The sequence below is a fragment of the Juglans regia genome, chromosome 12 (assembly GCF_001411555.2).
Source record: "Juglans regia cultivar Chandler chromosome 12, Walnut 2.0, whole genome shotgun sequence".
Classification (NCBI taxonomy): Eukaryota; Viridiplantae; Streptophyta; class Magnoliopsida; order Fagales; family Juglandaceae; genus Juglans; species Juglans regia.
Genome location: NC_049912.1, coordinates 12,115,408 through 12,136,866, shown reverse-complemented (window position 1 = coordinate 12,136,866; position 21,459 = coordinate 12,115,408). Strand labels below are relative to the sequence as shown.

The 21,459-nt window shown below is 37.2% G+C and overlaps 1 protein-coding gene across 3 annotated transcripts in view; it reads right to left on the bottom strand.

Annotated features, from left to right (window-relative positions):
* Positions 1-21,459, bottom strand: part of LOC109021288 — a 43,438-nt gene that overhangs the window by 9,892 nt on the left and 12,087 nt on the right. For 2 of the 3 annotated variants that reach the window (XR_004797759.1, XM_035683371.1), the window contains exons 2-8: positions 19,888-20,205; positions 18,578-18,757; positions 17,152-17,287; positions 15,546-15,880; positions 15,007-15,136; positions 14,661-14,789; positions 14,511-14,555 (exon numbers count right to left, since the gene is read on the bottom strand). Coding sequence is in view for 2 of the 3 variants with exons in the window: in XM_035683371.1 (XP_035539264.1) it covers positions 14,511-14,555; positions 14,661-14,789; positions 15,007-15,136; positions 15,546-15,880; positions 17,152-17,287; positions 18,578-18,757; positions 19,888-20,205 (1,273 nt within the window). In the remaining variant the exon portion in view is untranslated. The remainder of the gene's footprint in view (positions 1-14,510; positions 14,556-14,660; positions 14,790-15,006; positions 15,137-15,545; positions 15,881-17,151; positions 17,288-18,577; positions 18,758-19,887; positions 20,206-21,459) is intronic. The other variant, XM_035683372.1, reaches the window with a different exon arrangement.

The window sequence follows — 21,459 nt, the reverse complement described above, 5'->3', positions numbered from 1 at the left end:
GTATGATAAGCTTTTGGGTCGCAAACGGGCTTAATATTTCACAACTACTCTTGCCCACTCAGGTACAACGCTCGCATGTCTTGTCTCATCCACTCAAAATCCATGAATCATTGATTCAGGAGCTAATGAACATCTGACTAGTTTTTACTCTGTCTTATCTAAGTTAGATATTGTGACATCTCCAAAAAGTATTACTCTCGCTAATGGTTCTCTTGCTAAAGTTACAAGCATTGGATCCACTAAGCTCACTGACTCTATATCCTTGTTGTTTGTTCTATATGCTCCTAGTTTTCCCTTTAGTTTGATGTACATTAGTAAGATTACTCTAAGTCTTCAATGTTCAGTGACCTTTTATCCCTCTTCATGTGTCTTTCGAGATCTCAAGATAGGAAACAAGATTGGTATGGGGCATGAAGCTAGTGGTCTATATTATCTTGATGTTAAACATTCACCCACTCGAGCCCTTACATCCTCCTCATCATCTGCTTATGTGGACGACATTGTAATTACAAGAAGTGACTTTGTTGTATACAAGTTAAAAAAGACATTATATGGTTTGAAACAATCTCCTTGAGCATGGTTTGGGAAGTTTTCTGATACTGTATTGGCATTGGGTCTTCATAGATGCCAAACAGACCATTCGGTATTTCACCTACATAGTGATGCAGGTCACATTTTGTTAGTTGTATATGTGAACAACATTGTAATTACTGGGAATGACTACTGGAATTGCTAGGCTGAAACAGTTTTTACATGATCAGTTTCAGACAAAAGACTTGGACAAACTTAGACATTTCCTTGGAATTGAAGTCAGTAGATCTAAAAAGGGTATCAACCAATCTCAGAGGAAATTTCCTATGTACTTGACCTTCTGGAAGTGTGGAATTGTGGAAGGAAAAAACTGCATATTCCACTTGCCTTCGAAAAAGATTACATTCCCTTTAAATAGATGATAATTCTCATCTAATTACTCGGGATATTTACAACTTACTGAAAATAGAATCAATCCTATCTAAGATAAAAAACAATAAAATAGGAAAATTCTATCTAAAGAATCGGGTAACATGCTACCAGAATCCCCTAAAATTGTGGAACCAAAATGGCCCAACTTGGAACTCAGATCATCCCCTAATAGAATCTCCTAAAGATCAGCCCCTAATAAAGGCTGACAAATATCCAATTAATTCTAGACCCCCCCTCAAGCTAGGCAGCAAATATTGATTAGGCCCAACTTGGAACTCAGATCATCAAAATTCTTCCTGGTAGAGCCTTGGTAAGGATATTGGTTATTTGGAGACACGTAAGTACGTACAACATCTTGATTATCCCTTCCTCTATTTTTTCCTTTAAGAAATGTCGATCAATCTCCACGTGTTTTGTTCTATCATGATTTACTGGGTTTGCAATGTTGATGGCTGACTGATTGTCACAGAACATCTTCATAGGTTCTTCACTTGAAATCTTTAATTCCTTCAGAAGCCTTCTTAGCCATATTCCTTCACATATGTCGTGTTCCATTGCCCTGAATTCAGCTTCTGCACTAGTTCTTGACACAACTGATTGCTTCTTACTTCACCATGTAACTAGATTTCCCCATACATACGCGCGGTACCCAGAAGTTGACCTTCAATCATGTATTGATCATGCCCAATCCGCATCACCGAATACCTCAATATCTCTTCTTTGAGTTTTCTCGAAAAATAATCCTTTACCTGGTGTTAGCTTTAGGTATCCTAGGATTCTATAAACTGCCTCCATATGTTCTTCATTGGGATTGCTCATAAATTGACTCACCATACTAACAGAGAAGCCAATATCAAGTCGGGTGTGAGACAAGTATATAAGTTTCTCAACTAGTCTTTGATATCTGCCTTTATCCACTGGTGCACTGTCTTCCTTGGCTCCTAGTTTGGTTGTTGAATCCATAAGAGTATCTACCGACTTGGATTCAAGCATCCTAGTCTCTTTTAAAAGATCCAGAACGTATTTCCTTTGGGATACAAGGATTCCCTTTCTTGACTGTGCAACTTCCATGCCTAGGAAGTATTTGAGATACCCAAGGTCGTTGATTTCGAATTCTTTATCTAGAATACTTTTGAGACTACTCATTTCCTCCTCATAATCTCTCGTTAGAATGATGTCGTCCATATATACAATGAGGATAGCAAGTTTTCCTTCAGGAGAGTATTTAACAAATAGTGTATGATCTGTTTGACATTGAGAATAGCCATGCCTCTTGATAACCTTTGTGAATCTCTTGAACCAGGCTCTTGGGGATTGCTTGAGCCCATATAAGGATCTTCTGAGTTTGCAGACTTTGTTGTGTGTAGCTTGTGTCTCAAATCCAGGAGGAATTTCCATGTAGACTTATTCAGCTAGGTCTTCATTAAGAAAAGCATTCTTGACATCTAGTTGGTGAAGAGGCCAGTCTAAATTTGCAGCCAAAGAGAAGAGGACCCGCACTGTGTTTACCTTGGCTACAGGGGCAAATGTCTCCTCGTAGTCGATTCCATATGATTGAGTGAATCCCTTTGCTACCAGTCGAGCCTTGAATCAGTTAACACTTCCATCTTCATTGTATTTCACAGTGAATATCAATTTGCAACCTACTGAACGTTTTCTAGTTGGTAATTCTGTGATCTCCCATGTTCCATTCTTTTCTAGGGCACGGATTTCTTCACAAACTGCAGACTTCCATTTAGGTGTATCGAGAGCTTCCTGTGTTATTAGGGACCTGGATTTTGTCGAGGTTGGCAAAAAAGGTTCTAAAATTCAGTGACAATCCCTGATACGACACAAATGTGTATATTGGGTGTTTTGTGCATGATCTCACACCTTTTCTCATAGCAATAGGACAATCACTATCATCATTAGTTAACTCATTATGGGAAGTCTCAGGATTAGAGTTACCTGGTGGATCTTCACTTGATCTAGGACTCGGATCAGACTCTTGGATTTGCTCAAGAGATGCTCATTGTTCTATCTCCTTTTAGTTCCTTCTCCTCCGTGAATAATCAACTCATCATTGTTTGTTGGTTGAATAGTGTCCAAATTCTGAGGTTGATTTGTAGAAACTGGCAGATTGGTGGTTTGATGTCTCACAAGAGATTCTAAGAGATGTGGAGGAGGAATGGATTCAAGGGTTTGTGATGGGTGAAATGGGCCAAAATCAGAAGAAGGGTGACACAACTCTTCAATATCCTAGAGCTGGTATTCCTGTGTAAGATTGCTCTCCCCCTAAATATCAGATTTGGGGTAATATGGTTGTTGCTAAAAGAAAGTAACATCCATGGAGTGACAATATCTTTCAGTAACTGGTGAATAGCACTTATACCCCTTTTGGTTTGGAGAGTACCCGAGAAAAATGCACTTAAGGGCTCTAGGATAAAGTTTACCCCGGTGTTGATGATGAACATGAACAAAGGCTGAGCACCCAAATTCTTTGAAGGGAATAGTGGAGATGAGTCGAGTAATAGGAAAGGACCGAAGTAGAGTTTGACAGGGAGTTAGGAATTTGAGAACATGAGAGGGCATCCTGTTTATGAAGTAGGCTACAGTGAGAATGGCTTCACCCCAAAAGTGTTTCAGTACGTGTAGAGCACATGAGGGAGCGAGCAACATCTAGTACGTGCCGGTTTTTTCTTTCGGCAATTCCATTTTGCTGAGGAGTGTCGACACAGGAACTTTGGTGTACTATACCTTGACTCAAGAGATAATCATCAAGAATGGATTTGAAATATTCTTTGGCATTATCAGTTTTCACAATCTGTATTTTTGCTCGGAATTGTGTTTGGATCATGGTGTTAAATTTTTGGAAATCTGACCCGCCTCTGACTTTTCTTTCTTGAGGAATACCCAGGTAAGTCTAGTGTGATCATCTATAAAAGATATAAACCAGCGAGATCTAATAATATTCTTGATCCTAGATGGCTCCCACACATCACTATGAATCATTGAAAAAGTGTTGGGATGCTTTGTAGGGTCGGTTGGGATAAGAGTTGCAAACATGTTTTGAAAATTGACAAATCTCACACTGAAAATCATTTGAATTTTTATTATTGAATAATGAAGGAAAAAGCTTCTAGAGATACAAGAAATTTGGATGTCCTAACATATAGTGCTACATCATAATTGCACTATCATTATTAGAACGAATGACAGAAAAAGAACTTTGACTTCTGGACGCTAAACATTCGGATTTGTGAGTTTTCCTTGAGGATGATCATTAACCTCGAGAAGATAGAGCCCCGATCACATCTTAGCCCTGCCAATCGTCTTCCCCAAATCCTAGACCTTAAATTAACACATATTTGGGAAAACTTTAGTAACACAATTGAGATCCCGAGTGAGTTTACTAATAGACAGTAAATTGCAATCCAAATTTGGCACTAAGAGAACTGAGTTGAGTGTTAGGTTCTCTGAAAGTTTAACAGAACCTGTACCAACCATCTTTGAGAGTGAACCATCTGCTATCCTGACTGTTAAATTTTCATAATAGTGACTGTAAGTAGAAAAAAAATTTCATTTCCAGTCATATGGTTCAATGCTCTTGAGTCTACAATCCATGGACCTAACTTCTCCTTTTTAACATTAAGAGCGCTTAAAAAATTACCTTTGTGCGCCAAAGAACTGGAACCAACCACAATGTTGGCAAGGGCTACTAATGATTGGCTGAACATTTTTTGCAATAATTCTAGTTGCTCCTTGCTGAACAGACTGGGCTCGGGTGGTGTCGGTTTTTCATCTAACAAGACCAAATTGCCTCGTCTTTCTTTGTCGTTGGAAAAGCGGGAAGGCTTCCAATCTGCGGGTTTACCATGGATTTTCCAGTAGGTGTCCTTGGAGTGACTAGGACGTCGATAATGGTCACACCACGGCCGCCCTTTCTTCAGTCTACTATATTTGTTGTTGTATGGATTTACTCGAACCGCAAGGGCTGAACTCTCCAAGTTTGTTGTAGAATCTTGAGGGCCCATCATTATCTTCTTTCAACTCTCCTCTCTGCGAACTTCTGAAAATGCTTTTCGGCCGTTTGGCAGTGGTTTGGATCCTAGGATTCTTCCTCATACTTCATCAAGATTTTTATTTAATCCAATCATAAATTTGCATATTCTCTTCTTTTCATCAATTTGTTTATACTGGATTCCATCTTCGGGACAGCTCCAATTGTGCTCCTCGAATAAGTCCAGCTATTGCCAATAGCGGTTGAGTGAGCTGAAGTATTGGGTCACTATCAATTCTCCTTGACATAAGTCATGGAGAACACTTTCCACCTCGAATAATTCAGATGTATTCTCATTGTTAGACTACGTTTCCTAGACAGCTTTCCAAATCTCCTTCGCCGTTCCGTAGAGAAGAAAATTTTCTTCAATGTCATTTGTCATGGAATTAATGAGTCATGACATGACCATGTTATTTTCCGAATTCCACATTTTGAACTTCACATCATCCTAGCTTGGTTGGGATGCAACTCCTGAGAGATAATCATCCTTTCCCTTCCCGCATATAAACATCATCACGGAATGGCACCATTGGAGATAGCTATTCTCATTAAGTTTGTGTCCTGTAATGTGTACGAGGCTACTATTTGAACTGCTGTTGTAGCCCAAAACCATGGCTTCCTAACTGGTGGTGACTTCAGAGATTGAAGAGATGGAGTCGCATCTCTCGGTGGCCATACCATATTTGGTCATATGGTTCAAAGGATGCTCTGATACCGTGTGGAATTGTGGAATGAAAAAACTAAATATTCCACTTGCCTTTGAAAAAGATTACATTCCCTTTAAATAGATGATAATTCTCATCTAATTACTCGGGATATTTACAACTTACTGAAAATACAATCAATCCTATTTAAGACAGAAAACAATAAAATAGGAAAATACCATCTAAAGAATCAAGTAACATGCTACCAAAATCCCCTAAAATCGTGGAACCAAAATGGCTAATAAATCAACTGATTTGTTAGCTGTAAATCTTCTAAAGATCAGCCCCTAATAAAGGCTGATAGATATCCAATTAATTCTACAGGAAGAAACTAGCATGTTGGATGCACGACCTATTCACACCCCCAAGGACCCAAATCATAAATTCTTTAAAGGGGAATGGAAGTTGTTTGTGTCAAATTGGTCAAAATGCCCTTTCCATAGGGTTTCCTTTCATTATATAGAAGAACTTTACATAAATAATGCCATATTTCCAGCGCCTAAATTATCTGCTATATACAATCTAGATAGCAAGAAAAACATTCTTAAAATATGACAAATCAAATCCCTAAATTATCTCCGTAACATCCTCCCTCAAATTGATGCTGGTGGATCAAGAAGCATCAATTTGTCAACCAAGAACTGATGTCGGTGCCGAGAAAGAGCTTTAGTGAATATGTCTACAGTTTGATGTTCGATAGAAATGTGAGGAAGAAAAATCACATGTCTACAAAGGATTCACGTATGGAATGACAATCGACTTTGATATGTTTTGTACGCTCATAGAAGACAGGATTAGCGGCGATCTAAATAGCACTGATATTATCAGCATGAAGAGTAGCGGAATAAAGCTGAGGAAAACCAAGTTCACCCAATAACCCACGAAGCCATGTGATCTCAGAGCAGGCGAAAGACATAGCTCGACACTCAAGGTATGTTTGGCAAGTGAGAGTACTTGAGGTACTCTCACTACTATTCTTTACTTTATTATTACTTTTTACCTATTTTTCTACTATTTAATATTTTATTATTAATTTTTCACAACTATTCACAAACATTCTCAATATTTCTCACTACCCAAACGTACCCTCAGACTCAGTGGAAGACTTGAAAACTCTGTCTTGCTTCTTACTCTTCCAAGAAATGAGTGCATTGCCTATAAACATGCACCAGCCAGTAACAGAGAGACGAGTATTAGCACATCCGGCCCAATCAATGTCACTATACCCCACCAACTATAAGGAAGATTCCTTAGGAAAGAACAACCCTCGTGTAGAGGTGCCCTTCAAATATCGGATAATGTGGCGGACAACGGCTAAGTGAAGGTGTCGGGGGGCCTGCATAAATTGACTGACCTGCTACACAGCAAAAGAAATGTCAGGACGAGTAATCGTCAAGTAGTTCAAACTCCCAACGAGTTGCCGATACAAGGATGCATCTGATAGAAGCTCGTCTTCCTCCTGACGAAGCTTCAGATTTACCTCCAAGGGAGCAAGAACATAATTACTCGATTGGAGACCAGCCAATGAAATAACTTCCTGCGTGTATTTGTGCTGGTGTAACAATGTACCAGTCGAAGTAATCTACACCTCAAGGCCAAGAAAGTACTACAGGGAACCGAGATCTTTCATGTGAAAAGAGGCCTTGAGATGCTGTTGTAATTGCTTAATTAACTCAACATCAGAGCCAGTAATCACGATGTCGTCAACATATACTAGAAACAATACAATTCCTGCAGAAGTATTGCGAAGAAACAGAGAGGAATCAAACTGACTCTGAGTAAAGTGAAAAGCAAGCAGAGTAGAGCGAAATTTAACAAACCATGCACGTGGAGCCTGTTTCAGTCCATACAAAGATCGGCGTAGACGACAAACCTCTGAAGAATGTGTAGCAAACATGCCGAGAGGTGGAGACATATAGATTTCTTCCTTCAAATCCCCATGTAGAAAATCATTCTTCACGTCCATCTGCAGGAGAGACCACCCCTCCGACGCAGCAAGTGCCAAAATAGTCCGTACAGTAGTCATTTTGGCAACAAGTGTAAATGTCTCTTCATAATCAATACCATACTCCTGCGGTTCCCAAGAGCCACGAGACGGGCCTTATATCTGTCCAGTGAGCCATCAGACTGAAACTTGACAGAGTACACCCATTTACAACCAATAGGTTTGAGACCAGAGGGACAAGTCACAAGATCCCAAGTGTGATTGTCTTGAAGAGCTCGGATTTCTTCTTGCATGGCCTGCTACCAACATGCTTAGGTGGCTGCCTAAGTATAAGAGTGAGAAATAGAAATAGTGTCGAGAGTGGCAGTAAGCGAGGTATGAGAAAAACCATACCTATCTGGTGGATGTGTAACCCGGGTGGAGCATTGATGGGTACCAATATGGACCTAATCTTAAAGATCTTTTACAAGTTCCAAATGGGTCAATTACAAGGTCAAGAACCAAGAAGATCTAGGAGGCAATGCAATGATTGACACAATCCACTTGGGATAAAGCTAGCAAGACTCCAACACTCATGATGGACTTGAAGAATGAAGATCCAGTTTTGATTCATTTGATAAGCTATGAAAAAGAGAGCAATAACATGACTTAAAGGCTTTGGGCCCTTGAAGGCTTTCAATTTATTTAATTCATTTAAATGACTTATTTATTAGTTTAGAATTATTGGGTTTAATTATGAGAAGGACTTAATGGGGGACCTATTCAATGGCATGTTGGGAAAGTTATTATTTCTTATGAACTAGGGTTTTTGGGAAGACCTTGTATTTTGGCCAATGGCTTATTTGGAAAGTTACTTTTTAGGAACTAGGGTTTCAAGAGGTTATTATAGCATTACTTTAGCCTCATTTTAGATAGGATTTGATTAAGTTTTGCTGTAGCCTCATTACTGTAGCATTATGTAGCCTCATTTTAGACAGACCTTGTATCCAAGGGCATTTTGGGTAAAAAGGGTTTTATTTTGGATAGAGTTTGATTAAGTTTTGCTTTAAATACTCTTTGTAACCTCATTTTTAAGAAGTTTATGAAATTGATGAATTTATTCATTAAGTTAAGTTTTACTCTTCTTATTCTTAATTGAACTTTTGAATTTATCAAAAATAAATCACAACTTTTGTGGCGTTCCTCCTTTGTAATATAATCTAGGTTCTTGAATGGGTCTAGATTTTAATATAATCTAGATTCTTGAAACGAGTTCTCATCGAGATTAGATTCTCTATCCATAGACTTAATTTTGGTTTTCTTGGAGAGTTTTCAAATTGATTGTGGGTTTAAGGGATTCTATTCCCGCGGGTTCATATCATTTGGTATTCAGCACAAGGTTTCCAATCAGGTCTGATTCTATCTTTTAATTCTTGTATCTTTAAATTTAATTTTAGGGCTTTTCATTATTCTAGGGTTGCAAAAAAAACAAAAAAACGAAAAACAAAAAGTAGACTGCCGAAATTCTTAAAGTTTTTGGTTTGGCTAAAATTTGCATCACCTAGGGTTTCTTGCATCTATAAGTTTGTCGATTGCTTGGAGTGTCGTTTCATTGTTTCTCTTCTATTTCATTATCAATTCTTGTGTGTTTGAATTCAATTGCTTAATAGTTACAAAGAAAAGAAAGAACGACATTTGTTGATTGAGCTTTATCATCAAAGAGGCTGAATACATCTTTCTAGTTGATATCTTATTTTGTAATTACTCTTTCCTTCATATAAATTCCTTGAGTCTCGTGTCATTTTATTACTTCATTGTTTCTTGGATTTAATTACTAGTTGGGACAAAACAAGGTTGCATTGTCTTGATTGAGTTCAATTAGTTCTTAAAGAACTTAAGTAGGAAAACTCTTGAGGTAAAAGGCAAGAGAGTGTAAGACTATTATCGAATAGAAAGCCAATTAAGAGTGAAATAAGAGTGGAGTGCCATTACTTGAGTGTAAACACGTAAGGGGAGTGTGTGAGGTTTTTTTTTTTTTTTTTTTTTTACGACTTACATTCTTTTGTGTAGCACTTTACAATGTCTTACCGGAGTGGCTCTTTACCAACGGGAATGGGAGAAAAGAATAGAGTTGGTGTTTGATTGTCATAATTACTCTAAGGAGAAGAAGGTTAAGTTGGCTGTAATTGAGTTCACTGATTATGAGATTATTTGGTGGGATCAATTAGTGATCAATTGGAGGAGGAATTGAGAGGTCTGTAGAAACATGGAGAGAGTTGAAAGCTATCATGAGGCAAAGATTTGTACCTAACCACTACTATAGAGACCTCTACCAAAAACTGCAAAATCTTACACAGGGGTCTAGGAGTGTAGAGGATTACTATAAGGAGATGGAGGTGGCTATGATTCGGGCTAATGTAGTGGAGGATCAGGAGGCCACGATGACAAGATTTTTGAATTGGTTGAATAGGGAGATAGCCAATGTAGTTGAGTTGCAACATTATGTGGAGGTAGAGGATATGGTGCACATGGCTATGAAGGTAGAGAGGCAGTTAAAAGGAAAGGATACATCAAGGTATACTTCGGTTTCTAGTACTCCTTGAAAACCAAAGTAAGACAAAAATGACCAAGCTGTAACAAAGGGGAAAACCGAACCACCTAAGGGAAAAGATTTGGGTGAAGCTAAAATCTCAAGAAAAAGAGAATAAGTTGAAAAACAATTGTGAGACCGAAAGTTCAAAATAAGAGGAGAGTGAGAATAAAAGAGTGAAAAGAACAAAAAGAGTGAAAGGAAAAAAAGAATGAGCCCGAAACATCAAAAGAAAGAAATAATGAAAAAGAAAATAGAGAGGAGGTTGAGAGTCAACAAAAAAGAGTGGAGCTACAAGAGGAAAAATAAAGAGAGATTGCAGAGAGAAACAGAAAGACAAAAGTGAATTTTTAAGCTAAAGCAAGCTTTTATACTAACGAATTTAATGACTATTTGCCTAGTGTTGTTGTTTCTTTGTTGCAGGGATATGAGGTCATGATTCCTAGCGATGTGTTTAATGGATTGCCACCTATTAGGGAGATAGAGCACTACATTGATTTTGTATCAGGTGCGACAATCCCTACCCGACATTTCTTTGAGGAACATGAATCCTTGACACACTTGAATGGACAAGGTAAGTTGTTGAGTAGAATGCATGCTAAGTGGGAGGACTGTATTGAGACTTTTCCTCATGTATTCAAATACACAATATATGAAAAATTTTGTGATTTATGCTTTAAGAAGGTATGTCCTTGTCTTCATTTTATATGCAAAATTGTTGAGACTTAAATATGATAAGGAATTGCATGTTAATGATAATGACTTTGCTAGTGTGTATGGAACAAGTGAGAAAACACCGTTTGATAAGTTCTATAAACTAGATTGATACTTGTTTAGAGAGAATATATTTTGTGTGCCTACTAGTTTTATGCATAAGTTTCTTGTGTGTAATAGACATGGTGGTTTGTTAGGTAACTTTAGTGTAAGGAAGACTTTCAATGTGTTGCATGAACGTTTGTGGGAGTATCATTTTCCATTCATTGACGTATTGCATGAACGTTTGTGGAAGTATCATTTGTCATTCATTAACATATTACATGAACATTTGTGGAAGTATTATTTGCCATTCATTGGGTTTGCATATAATTGAAGTGATCATTTTAGTGTAAGGAAAGTTTTAGGTGTGTTTTATGAACGTTTGTGAGAATATCATTTGTCATTCATTGAATTGTTACATAGACGTTTGTGGGAGTATCATTTGTTCTTATTAGAGTGTGCATATAAAACCTTGCATACTACTATTTCTTATTCTCCATTTGAAATTGTTTATGGTTTTAATCCACTTACTCCTTTACCTTTGATGCTTTTGCTTGTTGATGATAGAAGTAGATTGGATCAATATTTTCAAATTCTTGAGAAAATTAATGAAAATGCATATAAAGTGAATTTTTCAGGTAAGTATCATGTTTCTGCTATTTTCAATGTTACTAACCTTTTTTCCTTTTGATCCAAGTGAAGATTCGAGGTCGAATCATTTTGAGGAGAGGGAGAATGATGGGCACAAAGATGGACCTAGTGTTAAATATCCTTTGCATGTTCCAGATGGGTTAATTACAAGATCAAAAGTCAAGAAGATCAAGGAGACAATGCAATGATTGACACAATCTACTTGGGATGAAGCTAACAAGACTCCAACACTCATGACGAACTTGAAGGATGAAGATCCAGTTTTAATTCATTTGATAAGCTATGAAAGAGGAACCAACATGACTTAAAGGCTTTGGGCCCTTGAAGGCTTTCAATTTATTTAATTTATTTAAATGACTTATTTATTAGTTTAGAGTTATTGGGTTTAATTATGAGGACTTAAGGAGGGACCTATTCAAAGGCATATTGGGAAAGTTCTTATTTCTTATGAACTAAAACTTTTGGGAAGGCCTTGTATTTTGGCCAATGGCATATTTGGAAAGTTACCTTTTAGGAACTAGGGTTTCAAGAGGTTACTGTAGCATTACTGTAGCGGCGACACTGTTCATCCAAGGGCATTTTGGGTAAAACGGGCTTTATTTTGACTAGGGTTTGATTAGGTTTTACTTTAAATACTCTTTGTAGCGTCATTTTTAAGAAGTTTATGAAATTTAATAAATTTATTCATTGTGAGTTGAGTTTTACTCCTCTTGTTCTTAATTGAACTTTTGAACTTATCAAAAGTAAATCGCAACTTTTGTGGCGTTCCTCCTTTGTAATCTAGGTTCTTGAAACGAGTTTTCATCAGGTCTAGATTCTCCATCCATTGACTTGATTTTAGCTTTCTTGAGGAGTTTTCAAATTGATTGTGGGTTCAAGGAATTATATTCCCTCGAGTTCATATCAAGCGCCGAGGTATAGGAACCGCAGAATCAGATGACGGATCAGTGTCTGGAAGAGGAGTTGAAGGAGGACGTCTATGATACACTACACCTGGTTTAAATCACTCAATAAAAGAAGTCACATCATCAAAAGCGGGTAGAAGAATAATAGGAGGATCAGAAATAACCTGAGACTGAAAGAAATATTGATTTTCAAAAGAAAATCACATTCTGGGAGATCCGGAATTTGTTTGCATGAGTATCATAACAAACAAATCATTTCTGAGTAGGGCTATATCCCATAAAAGCACACGTGACAGCCTAGGCAGCAAGTTTGTGACGATCAACAGGTGGCAGATAAAGTAAACAAATGCCTTGAACACTTTCTGAGATCTTTTTCTGGTGATAAACCAAAGTTATGGGTAGATTGGCTTTCTTTGGCTGAGTGGTGATATAATTGCACCTTTCATACTTCCACAAAGATGACTGACTCCCTTCAAAGCTGTTTATGGGACTCCTCCAATTAGGCTTCAAGCCTACATTCCTGGTTTAATTGCAAATTAGTTAGTGGACCAATTATTACAGACTTGAGAGCAAATTTTGGTAACACTTAAGTCCAATTTATCTCTTGCTCAAGATAGAATGAAGTATTATTATGACAAGCGCAGGAGTGATAGAGAATTCTCAGTGGGGGATTGGGTTTATCTTTAACTTCAACCCTATAGGCAACAATCTGTGGCAATTAGGAGGAATCTTAAGCTTTCACCTTGTTATTTTGGGCCATTTCAGATTACTCACAGAATTGGTAAAGTGGCATATCGATTATGTTTGCCCTAGATTCACTCTTGCATCCTGTTTTTCATGTTTTTGTGTTGAAGAAAAAGATTGGAGACCAGCTCACACCTTTCTCTTCCCTGCCTCCAGTTGACTTACAAGGAGAGTTAAGGCCTCAACCTGAGAAAATTTTAGAGCGTAGGAATATTAAGAGGGACAACAGAGCTATGGTAGAAGTCTTGATCCAATGGGAAGGTGCTGGAGTGGAAGACTCGACATGGGAACCTTATTGGAAGCTTCGGCAACAATTTCCCCACCTTGTGGGCAAGGTGCTTTAAAGGGGGAGGGTGTGTTATGGGCTGAGAAGATGCTGGAGTGGAAGAATTGCAGTCTACGTAGGGATTATGGCAGTGGGCAAGGTGTTGGTGGATGGAGGTGGTTCTGTGTGTTTAAAGACAGAAAAGGAAGGTGGTTAATGCTGCAAAGGAAAGGTGATAGTTGTTAGTTGTATTCGAAGAACAGACTTGGAACGATGTCATATTATATAGAATTAGTTAGTTGTTTCTTTAGTAAAATGTTGTCGTTTAGCACTTTTCCTTCTTCTTAATTGTAACGCAATCGTTTCTTACTTACTAAAAGTGTAAGGGAAGTTGTTAAACACTGTCGTTTCATATGAATACTCAGTATAAATAAAGATGGTTGGAGGGAAAAGCTCCCAACCGAAAAGTACATTCAGCAATTGGATTCTTCTTCTTCTCTCATCTATCATTCTCTCTTCTTCTCATATATCTGGAGAGTGACTCTCTCGAAGTAGTCAGTTTGGGTCAATTACAGTGATATGACCCAAAGCATTTACTTATGAATCACGAAATTGTTAGGCACTCATCCATGACTCATAAACATGCTTAAGTGATGGCATGAATGATAAATTAGTTGGCACGTTGCATAATACACCTGATGCCATTCCCAGGACAGTATCACATTCCTGTTAATATGAAACTGTTGGAGTGTGTTCCACTTGGTATGACTTGTTGGAAGTCATACTCTAGAGGAGGACTGTGTTCTTACTTGATACAAGCATAGCCTAGATAGATACCGATGTGCTATGTACTCGATGAAAAGCATTACAAGTACTACTGCAAGCAGCTATAGATTCTTCAATGCACATTATTCACAGAAATCAATTGTAGAAACTTTCAAACATGTCAACAATCTAAACAATTCATACCGTGTCAATGATACGGAAAGACAGCTTTTTGTGGGGGAAGATGACCTACAAAGAAATTTGACAAAAAATGGACAGATTCATCATCATCAAAATTACAAAAACAAATGTGGCATAAGGTAAAGAACCATAAATCGCATGATATGTATTTACTGGTAAATCCGGGATTGGAATTCTTTCATAGATCTTTAACTGCAATGATGAAACCTCATCTCTAATTTCAGGATCGCCCTTGCTATCTTCTTTGGTATAAAGTAAAATCAATTCTTGGAATGCTGGCTCCTGATTTGTGAACACAATTTTAGAACATAGATTGGAAATTGACATTGTCAATCCATGAAAGTTTAGGTCACTAGTTAATTTCTCAAATCATACACAGAAGATTGACAACCAAGAAATGGGTAAAAATTAGTCTTGCTGTCTTAAGTTGATTTTGCATAGTGAACACTAAAAGACAACCTTCTGAATAGAAGCAGAGCAGCAGATACATGAAAAATACCTGGAGAACTGACTGTGAGAGAAGAATAGAAATGGAAGTTTGAAACATCTTCCAGAAATCGTTGCCACAGTATTTCCTTGTAGCTGGTCTCCAGATATCACTAAGTGATATCCTTGATAAAAAAATAGGCCTGTGTGAGTTCTACAATTTGGTCATTACAGAGAATGAGTGCATCCTTAAATGACATATAATTAAACAGAAAATAGAAAAAAAAATGCTAAAATAATAGTAGACATGCACTTCCCAATTATTTGTTGGCAAGCAAAATTCATAACCTTCTATCTCTCCATCCTGGCATATAAATGTTTACTCGCACAGTAATTTCAAAGACATCCAACAAATAGTATTCATTTGGCTCTAATGATTCATATCTAAAAGATCTCCACCTATAAAGTTTGTAGGTGAAACAAATGGTCAACCAAAATATGTAAAAATGGGCAGCACCCTATGATAGTTTATCCATTCATATCTTAAATAAACAAAGACTACTACAGCATCCACTTTAGAAGCATGGAATTTAGTTGGTGATTGGTGCAAACCTCTTGTAAGGTTCGGAAGCATTACTATCACCATCACTCTCATATGGCACTTCAGGTGTAGCCGGGATTACTCCAATCCATGAAAGCAATTTTCTCAGGAGTCTTCCACGGGGACCAACTGGTGACAAAATCCCTTCGTAACGACTTACCGCCCTCTGTGCTGCCAGCCAAATAGGAAGGTCCCTGTCTGATAATTGCTGTACTCCAGGCAGATCATCAGAAGCATTTTGACTATAACGTAATAATTGCTGAAAGACTGAAAGTTCTTCAAGCCAAAGCTTCATTCTCTTTGTCCACTCTTGTACTTCTTGTGTCTGGATAGCAACTTGGAGTGCCTGTGCAGAGCAATATAAGTGGAACCCATTAAAAAGATATAGTCTGAAATTGAGAAAAGGAACACAACTCGATGTAAAAGTTCATGAAACTAATCCTCAAAATCCCATCAATGAAAAAACATAAAATCTATTGTCCCTTTTCAATGTACAAGACCAGAAGACTTTTCTGACTGCATGACTATTAGTTTCAGACATGAAAATCTTATTGCTAGCTTCAACGTTTGATTAAGAAAAAGGCTACAACGGTGATTATGCAGCCACACGTATTTGATGCATTTAGGTGTCAAATGATAAGAGTTTCTAAGTCAGGTCAATAGAAACGATCAAAGACCCAGTACATGTGCAGTGGAACAACACATTTATTCCAAATCTATGGAAATTACAAAATTCAATGTTCAACCAGGCTAGCAAAGAGGCCAGTGTTTTCCTCTCTACTTCCTCCATCCACACAGTAGTCAATGTGATTTCTGTTTCCCTAGTTTCTATCCGTGATTGGTGTTTTTATATTCCAGATTGTGATTGCATGAAAATGGAGCAATTTTTTGTACTTAGCACAAGGGTAAGGCCCAAAATCACATGCAAAATTTACATACAATAAGTGAAAAGAATGCTTAACAATCAGAAAAGTTTTGAACAGTGTTTTGAACTTAGCTTTTGTGGTTTTTCAATATTAAAAAAATGCTGAATCATCAACTCACAATGTTATTTTCTTTCTTTTATTTTTTGACACTGGTCTACTGGGCTACATAACTGGGAGTGGCCACCCCGCTAAATCCTACCCTATGAGTTGAATGCAGATATATACATATGACAGTCAGCTCATGCCCCTAAAAAAATACGAGTCAATTGACATTTCTGATGATTAAAAGAATACTTTTCACATTTGATAACCATTTATTGCATTAAATTGAATGATGAAAGGCATTCCTTTCATTTTTCTATTCATTGTTCCTATCAAACAAGAAAGTTCATAATTTACCATATTTCCTAGACACATTTTAAGATTTCCTGTCTTTTGTTAGTGGCTTCATTTTAAAGAGACCTGCTTGTACAACTATCAAATATATGATTGTCTATAGTACACATATAACTCTCTTGGCAGTATTTAGCAAGAAATAAAGTGGTAGTGAACACCATATGAGCCCATTCCCTATAAAGATGACAACAGAAAGAAACGATTATGAAGGCATCAGTGCCTGTGTAGTATGCATGCAAGCATGTTCTACACTTTATACTTCCACCTTCTACTTAAACATAAGTTCCAGAATGACCTCATTTATCCAGCTGCCAAGTTTCCCTAATGGCTTGGATATTACGAAGAAAAGTCCTCGCAGAAGTTTTGACTGTATGTAATCAAGTTTTTCCACAATAAGGAGGCCCTTCTGCCTCTCAGTTGCATATCCCCGCCTGCATCGAAAAAGTAATGACATGTTAATGACCTGAAATTTTGCATGCTAGAACGTCTTGCCAATATTTAGACCATTGCGGAAAAGTAAATTGACTCGGTCATTTTATATGGGAAGATATTGCACAAAATATGATCTTCACCTTTTTTTCTCTGTTTACTCCATTTTGCTGGCCAGCATTATTTTTTTTTTATTTTTTTTATTGGCACCTGGTGTCCGAGAACAAAGTCCCGACTAATCCCAAGGGTGCACAAACCCTCGGCAAGGAGTTTCTCGCAAGTACACCTTGGGTAATTCAAGGGGAAGTTCTCCTAGTCCGATGGCTCCTAGAAATTGTTTGCACCCAAGAGGATTCGAACCTTAGACCTAGATGGACCACTAAGACCAAGACCTTTACCATTTGAGCCACCAAGAACAAAGTCCCGCAAGTGCACCTTAGGCCAGCATTAAATTTTGTACTTTTATATCATGAAATCACACTAATCAGCTTCACTTTACCATATATATTTGAATGCCTAGCGTTTTGTAATTTGAACATCCATCTTACCCCTATCCAATTGCACATTTTCAATCATATACATTTTTTGTTGGCTAATTATACATACATCAGTGGGTGTTAAACCAATGATCTCACCCTCCACAAGCAAAGGAGATTCTATTTGGACTAAAGTTTATTCATTTAATCCTAAATAGATGTAATATGCTTAACTATGATTAATGCAAATGTATGATACTTCCGAACTAAATAGTTAGCGAAAGAGTTTTAAAATATAGCTAATTTGGTCAAGTAAAAGCTGGATTTGATTTGCTAAGTTACAATAAGTGAATTCCCTGTAAAGGAGGTACCCTAGGCAACCATAAGTCAATTACATACAGGAAGTACCCTATGTATTCTTCAATATACAAGTTAAACTGTCAGAGCTTCCGTATATCAAGATATCATGGCTTCTTGAAGCTTTTAGAGACCATAGGACTAAAAATGCATGCATGCATATATATTTATATATTTATATGTTTATATGGACATATGAATTGTATAACAATATATCCACGTGTATATAGCAATATATATTATGTGTGAGTATGTGTGGTTGCATTTGTATTTATAGCTAAAATCTAGAGCTTGTGTCGGTGCTTCCTTAATACAGTTCTCATACAGAAACTAAAACTATAAAACTCATATGTTTCAAACCTGCTGTTTCTTAAATAATTTCATCATTTGGCTTGCTCAAATTTATTTTTCACGGAAATATGAAGATGAAACCCACACATCCAAAAAATATTACATTACCTGAATATTATTGCGTTGGATTCAGATGCTTTCTTCCAATCAACATATATTGGTAAAGTAAGGAGATAATCTGTGTTGAGGGCAGATGTCAACATCAGATCCCTGGCTGATAGCTCTTCAAACTGGGCATCATAAAGAAGTTGCATGAAATCACGCTGGAAACGAGTGGCAATCGCAACTCTGCGAACAATTTTGCACAATAGCTTAAAATATACCCCAAGAATGAAGCTAAACAGCAATTAGAATATCAAATAAATGAATAAAACTAAAATTTATAATGAGTGGAAACGGTAAGTCTGAGAAAAATTTTGCATAATGGGTTAAACATCCAAAGCATGAAGCTGAAACACCATTACAGCATTGAATAAGTGAAAAAGAGTGAGAAATGGTGCTAGTATCACTAACATTTGGGAACTTTTCGTATTTTCAGGAAGTGTACAACAACCATCTCAAATATAGGCCCTCATTAAATCTCAGCAGAATTATCATAAGTCGCACTTTCCTCAATGAATATTGTTTTTTATGAGTATTTTTGTCTGGTTTCCTCAAGGAATATTCCTTTTGTATCTCTTTAAAATTGTTCATTTGGCATTGAACAGCTTAAGAAACTCTTTTATGCCAATTATCTATGAATTAAAATTTATTTTTTCTTGTTTAGTTCACAAATGAGCTTGAGCAAACACACACATAGCATTTTGGTTACCTTATAGTTTCCCTTTCTTATTGACCTTGTGTACTTATGTTCATTACCAGGAAGACAAGCAGTTAATTATTGGCTCTTTTATGTAGCTTTGCACCTATTTTACCACTCAACATCACCAACCAGGCCTGTTGTGCATCATCTTAAATTCCACCACCTGAAGCACCGAGGATACATGCCATGAAAAGGTTTTTAACGCCCGTCACACCTTAAACTGACATTTAGGGTAGGTTTGGAGGGTGAGATGAGAATTTTGTGTTTTGTTTTGAAGTTTAAAATATTAAGTTTTGGTATTATTATTGTTTTGGGATTTGAAAAAGGTATATTGGGATTTGAAAAAGTTGAATTGTTTATTATATTTTATATGGGGATTTGAAAAAGGTGTAATGATGAGATGAGATGAGAATTTTGTGTTTTGGTTTTGGCCCCAAACCTGCCCTTATTGTTTTCAGTTTATCTTCATTTTTTTGTTACAAAACAAACCGCCATCATTTATGCAGTGCTAGCACAACAGTATGCAACTTGTACTTTCAAAGCTCAATTCATAAATGAATTTACTTCACAATAACTAGAAAACAGTCTAATTGCTTGAAGATAATTTGTGACGAACCTGGATCCACTATCAGAATATTTCTTTACATTTTTGTCCAAAGAGCCCAATAGATTTCTCAAGTCCAGACCATGAATGAATGATATAGGTGTGTCAAGTTCAATATCTTCATTCTCATATCCCTCCAAGCTCCCTACTCCATTAATGCCATCTCCAACATTTTCCAACTCCTCCTCATTAGTAACAGATTGTCTGCATGAACTATCTGAACCCTCATTAAATGTTTCTTCTTTCCCCATTGAATGAGCAAAGAAATAATCACTACGCATTTCTTCTAGAATTATTTTGTGTTCAGCATGAACAATTGAGTCCAAGCACCTGCAATTAGTTACGGAAAATTTAAGAAAACTTGGTTTTATAGAGAAAAAAACAGTAACCATAAAAACTAAGTTGAAGAACAACCTCTTTTGATTTGATTGTCAGTCAAGATGTTGAACTTGGAAAGTTCAGGATTTTAAACAAGGTTTTGGATAGAAGAAATACAGAAGGAAGATAAATGCGGGGAATCTCAATCCTACCATTTTCCTAATTGAATATGTATACTTCTAAAAACTATTACACAGGTATAATTTGATTGGATTTATGTACAGTCATGCCTAGGGGTGTAAACAAGTCCATGTTGAGCCACTAGTGGCTAGTTAAGCTATATTCATTTAGAACACTAATGTTTTTTTATAATAATCATTTAGAACACTAATAGTATCAGCCATTGATCAGTAATCAGTTTGAAAGGAATCAGTCTGATAAAATCACTCATTGGAAAGGGGTGTACGACACAAATCATGATTTCAGCTATATAAAAGGCACTTTTGAGTTGGCTGTTAAATAAGCTTTCCACATTCTCCATTGAAGCAAAATGTCATGTGAAAATATGGACAATTTAAATGTCTTCGCATAAAAGCATTTTGAACCAAGGAGTGATTTATTCTTTTGGGGCCCCAAATTCTCAAGCCTAAAGTGGGGAGAAAGATCAATCTGTCAAGTAGCATCTGATGTAGTGGCCAATCATTGGAAGCAGCAAGAGCTACAATTGTATGAACAGTAGTCATCTTAGCCACAGGAGCAAATGTCTCTTCATAATTAACTCCATATTCCTGATTATTCCCAAGAGTAACAAGTCGAGCTTTGTAACGATCCAAACTTCCATCAGATCGAACCTTGACTGAGTAAACGCATTTGCAACCCAGAGGAACAATGGTGGGAGGACAAGGCTCAATGTCCTAGGTGTGATTGGCCTCTAGAGCGGCAATTTCTTCTAGCATAGCTTGTTGCCAACAATCATGCTTGGCAGCTTGTGAGTAGGATGTGGGAATATCAAAATTGGACAATGTAGCAGTAAGAACTAAAATAGAATTGCCAGAACTGGAAGAAGGAAACCCATACCTATCCGGGGTTACCGACACTCGAGGAGAGCAACGTACCAAAAGAGCTGGAGGTACTGTAACTAACTGAATCTGGAGCGTGGTAGGATCAGATATTGGGGGAGCCACCGGAAGAGACTGTGGACGAGGACGTCTCGTATATACAATACCTGGTTTAAAGCAAGAGTTGACAGAAGGAGAATCTGATAAT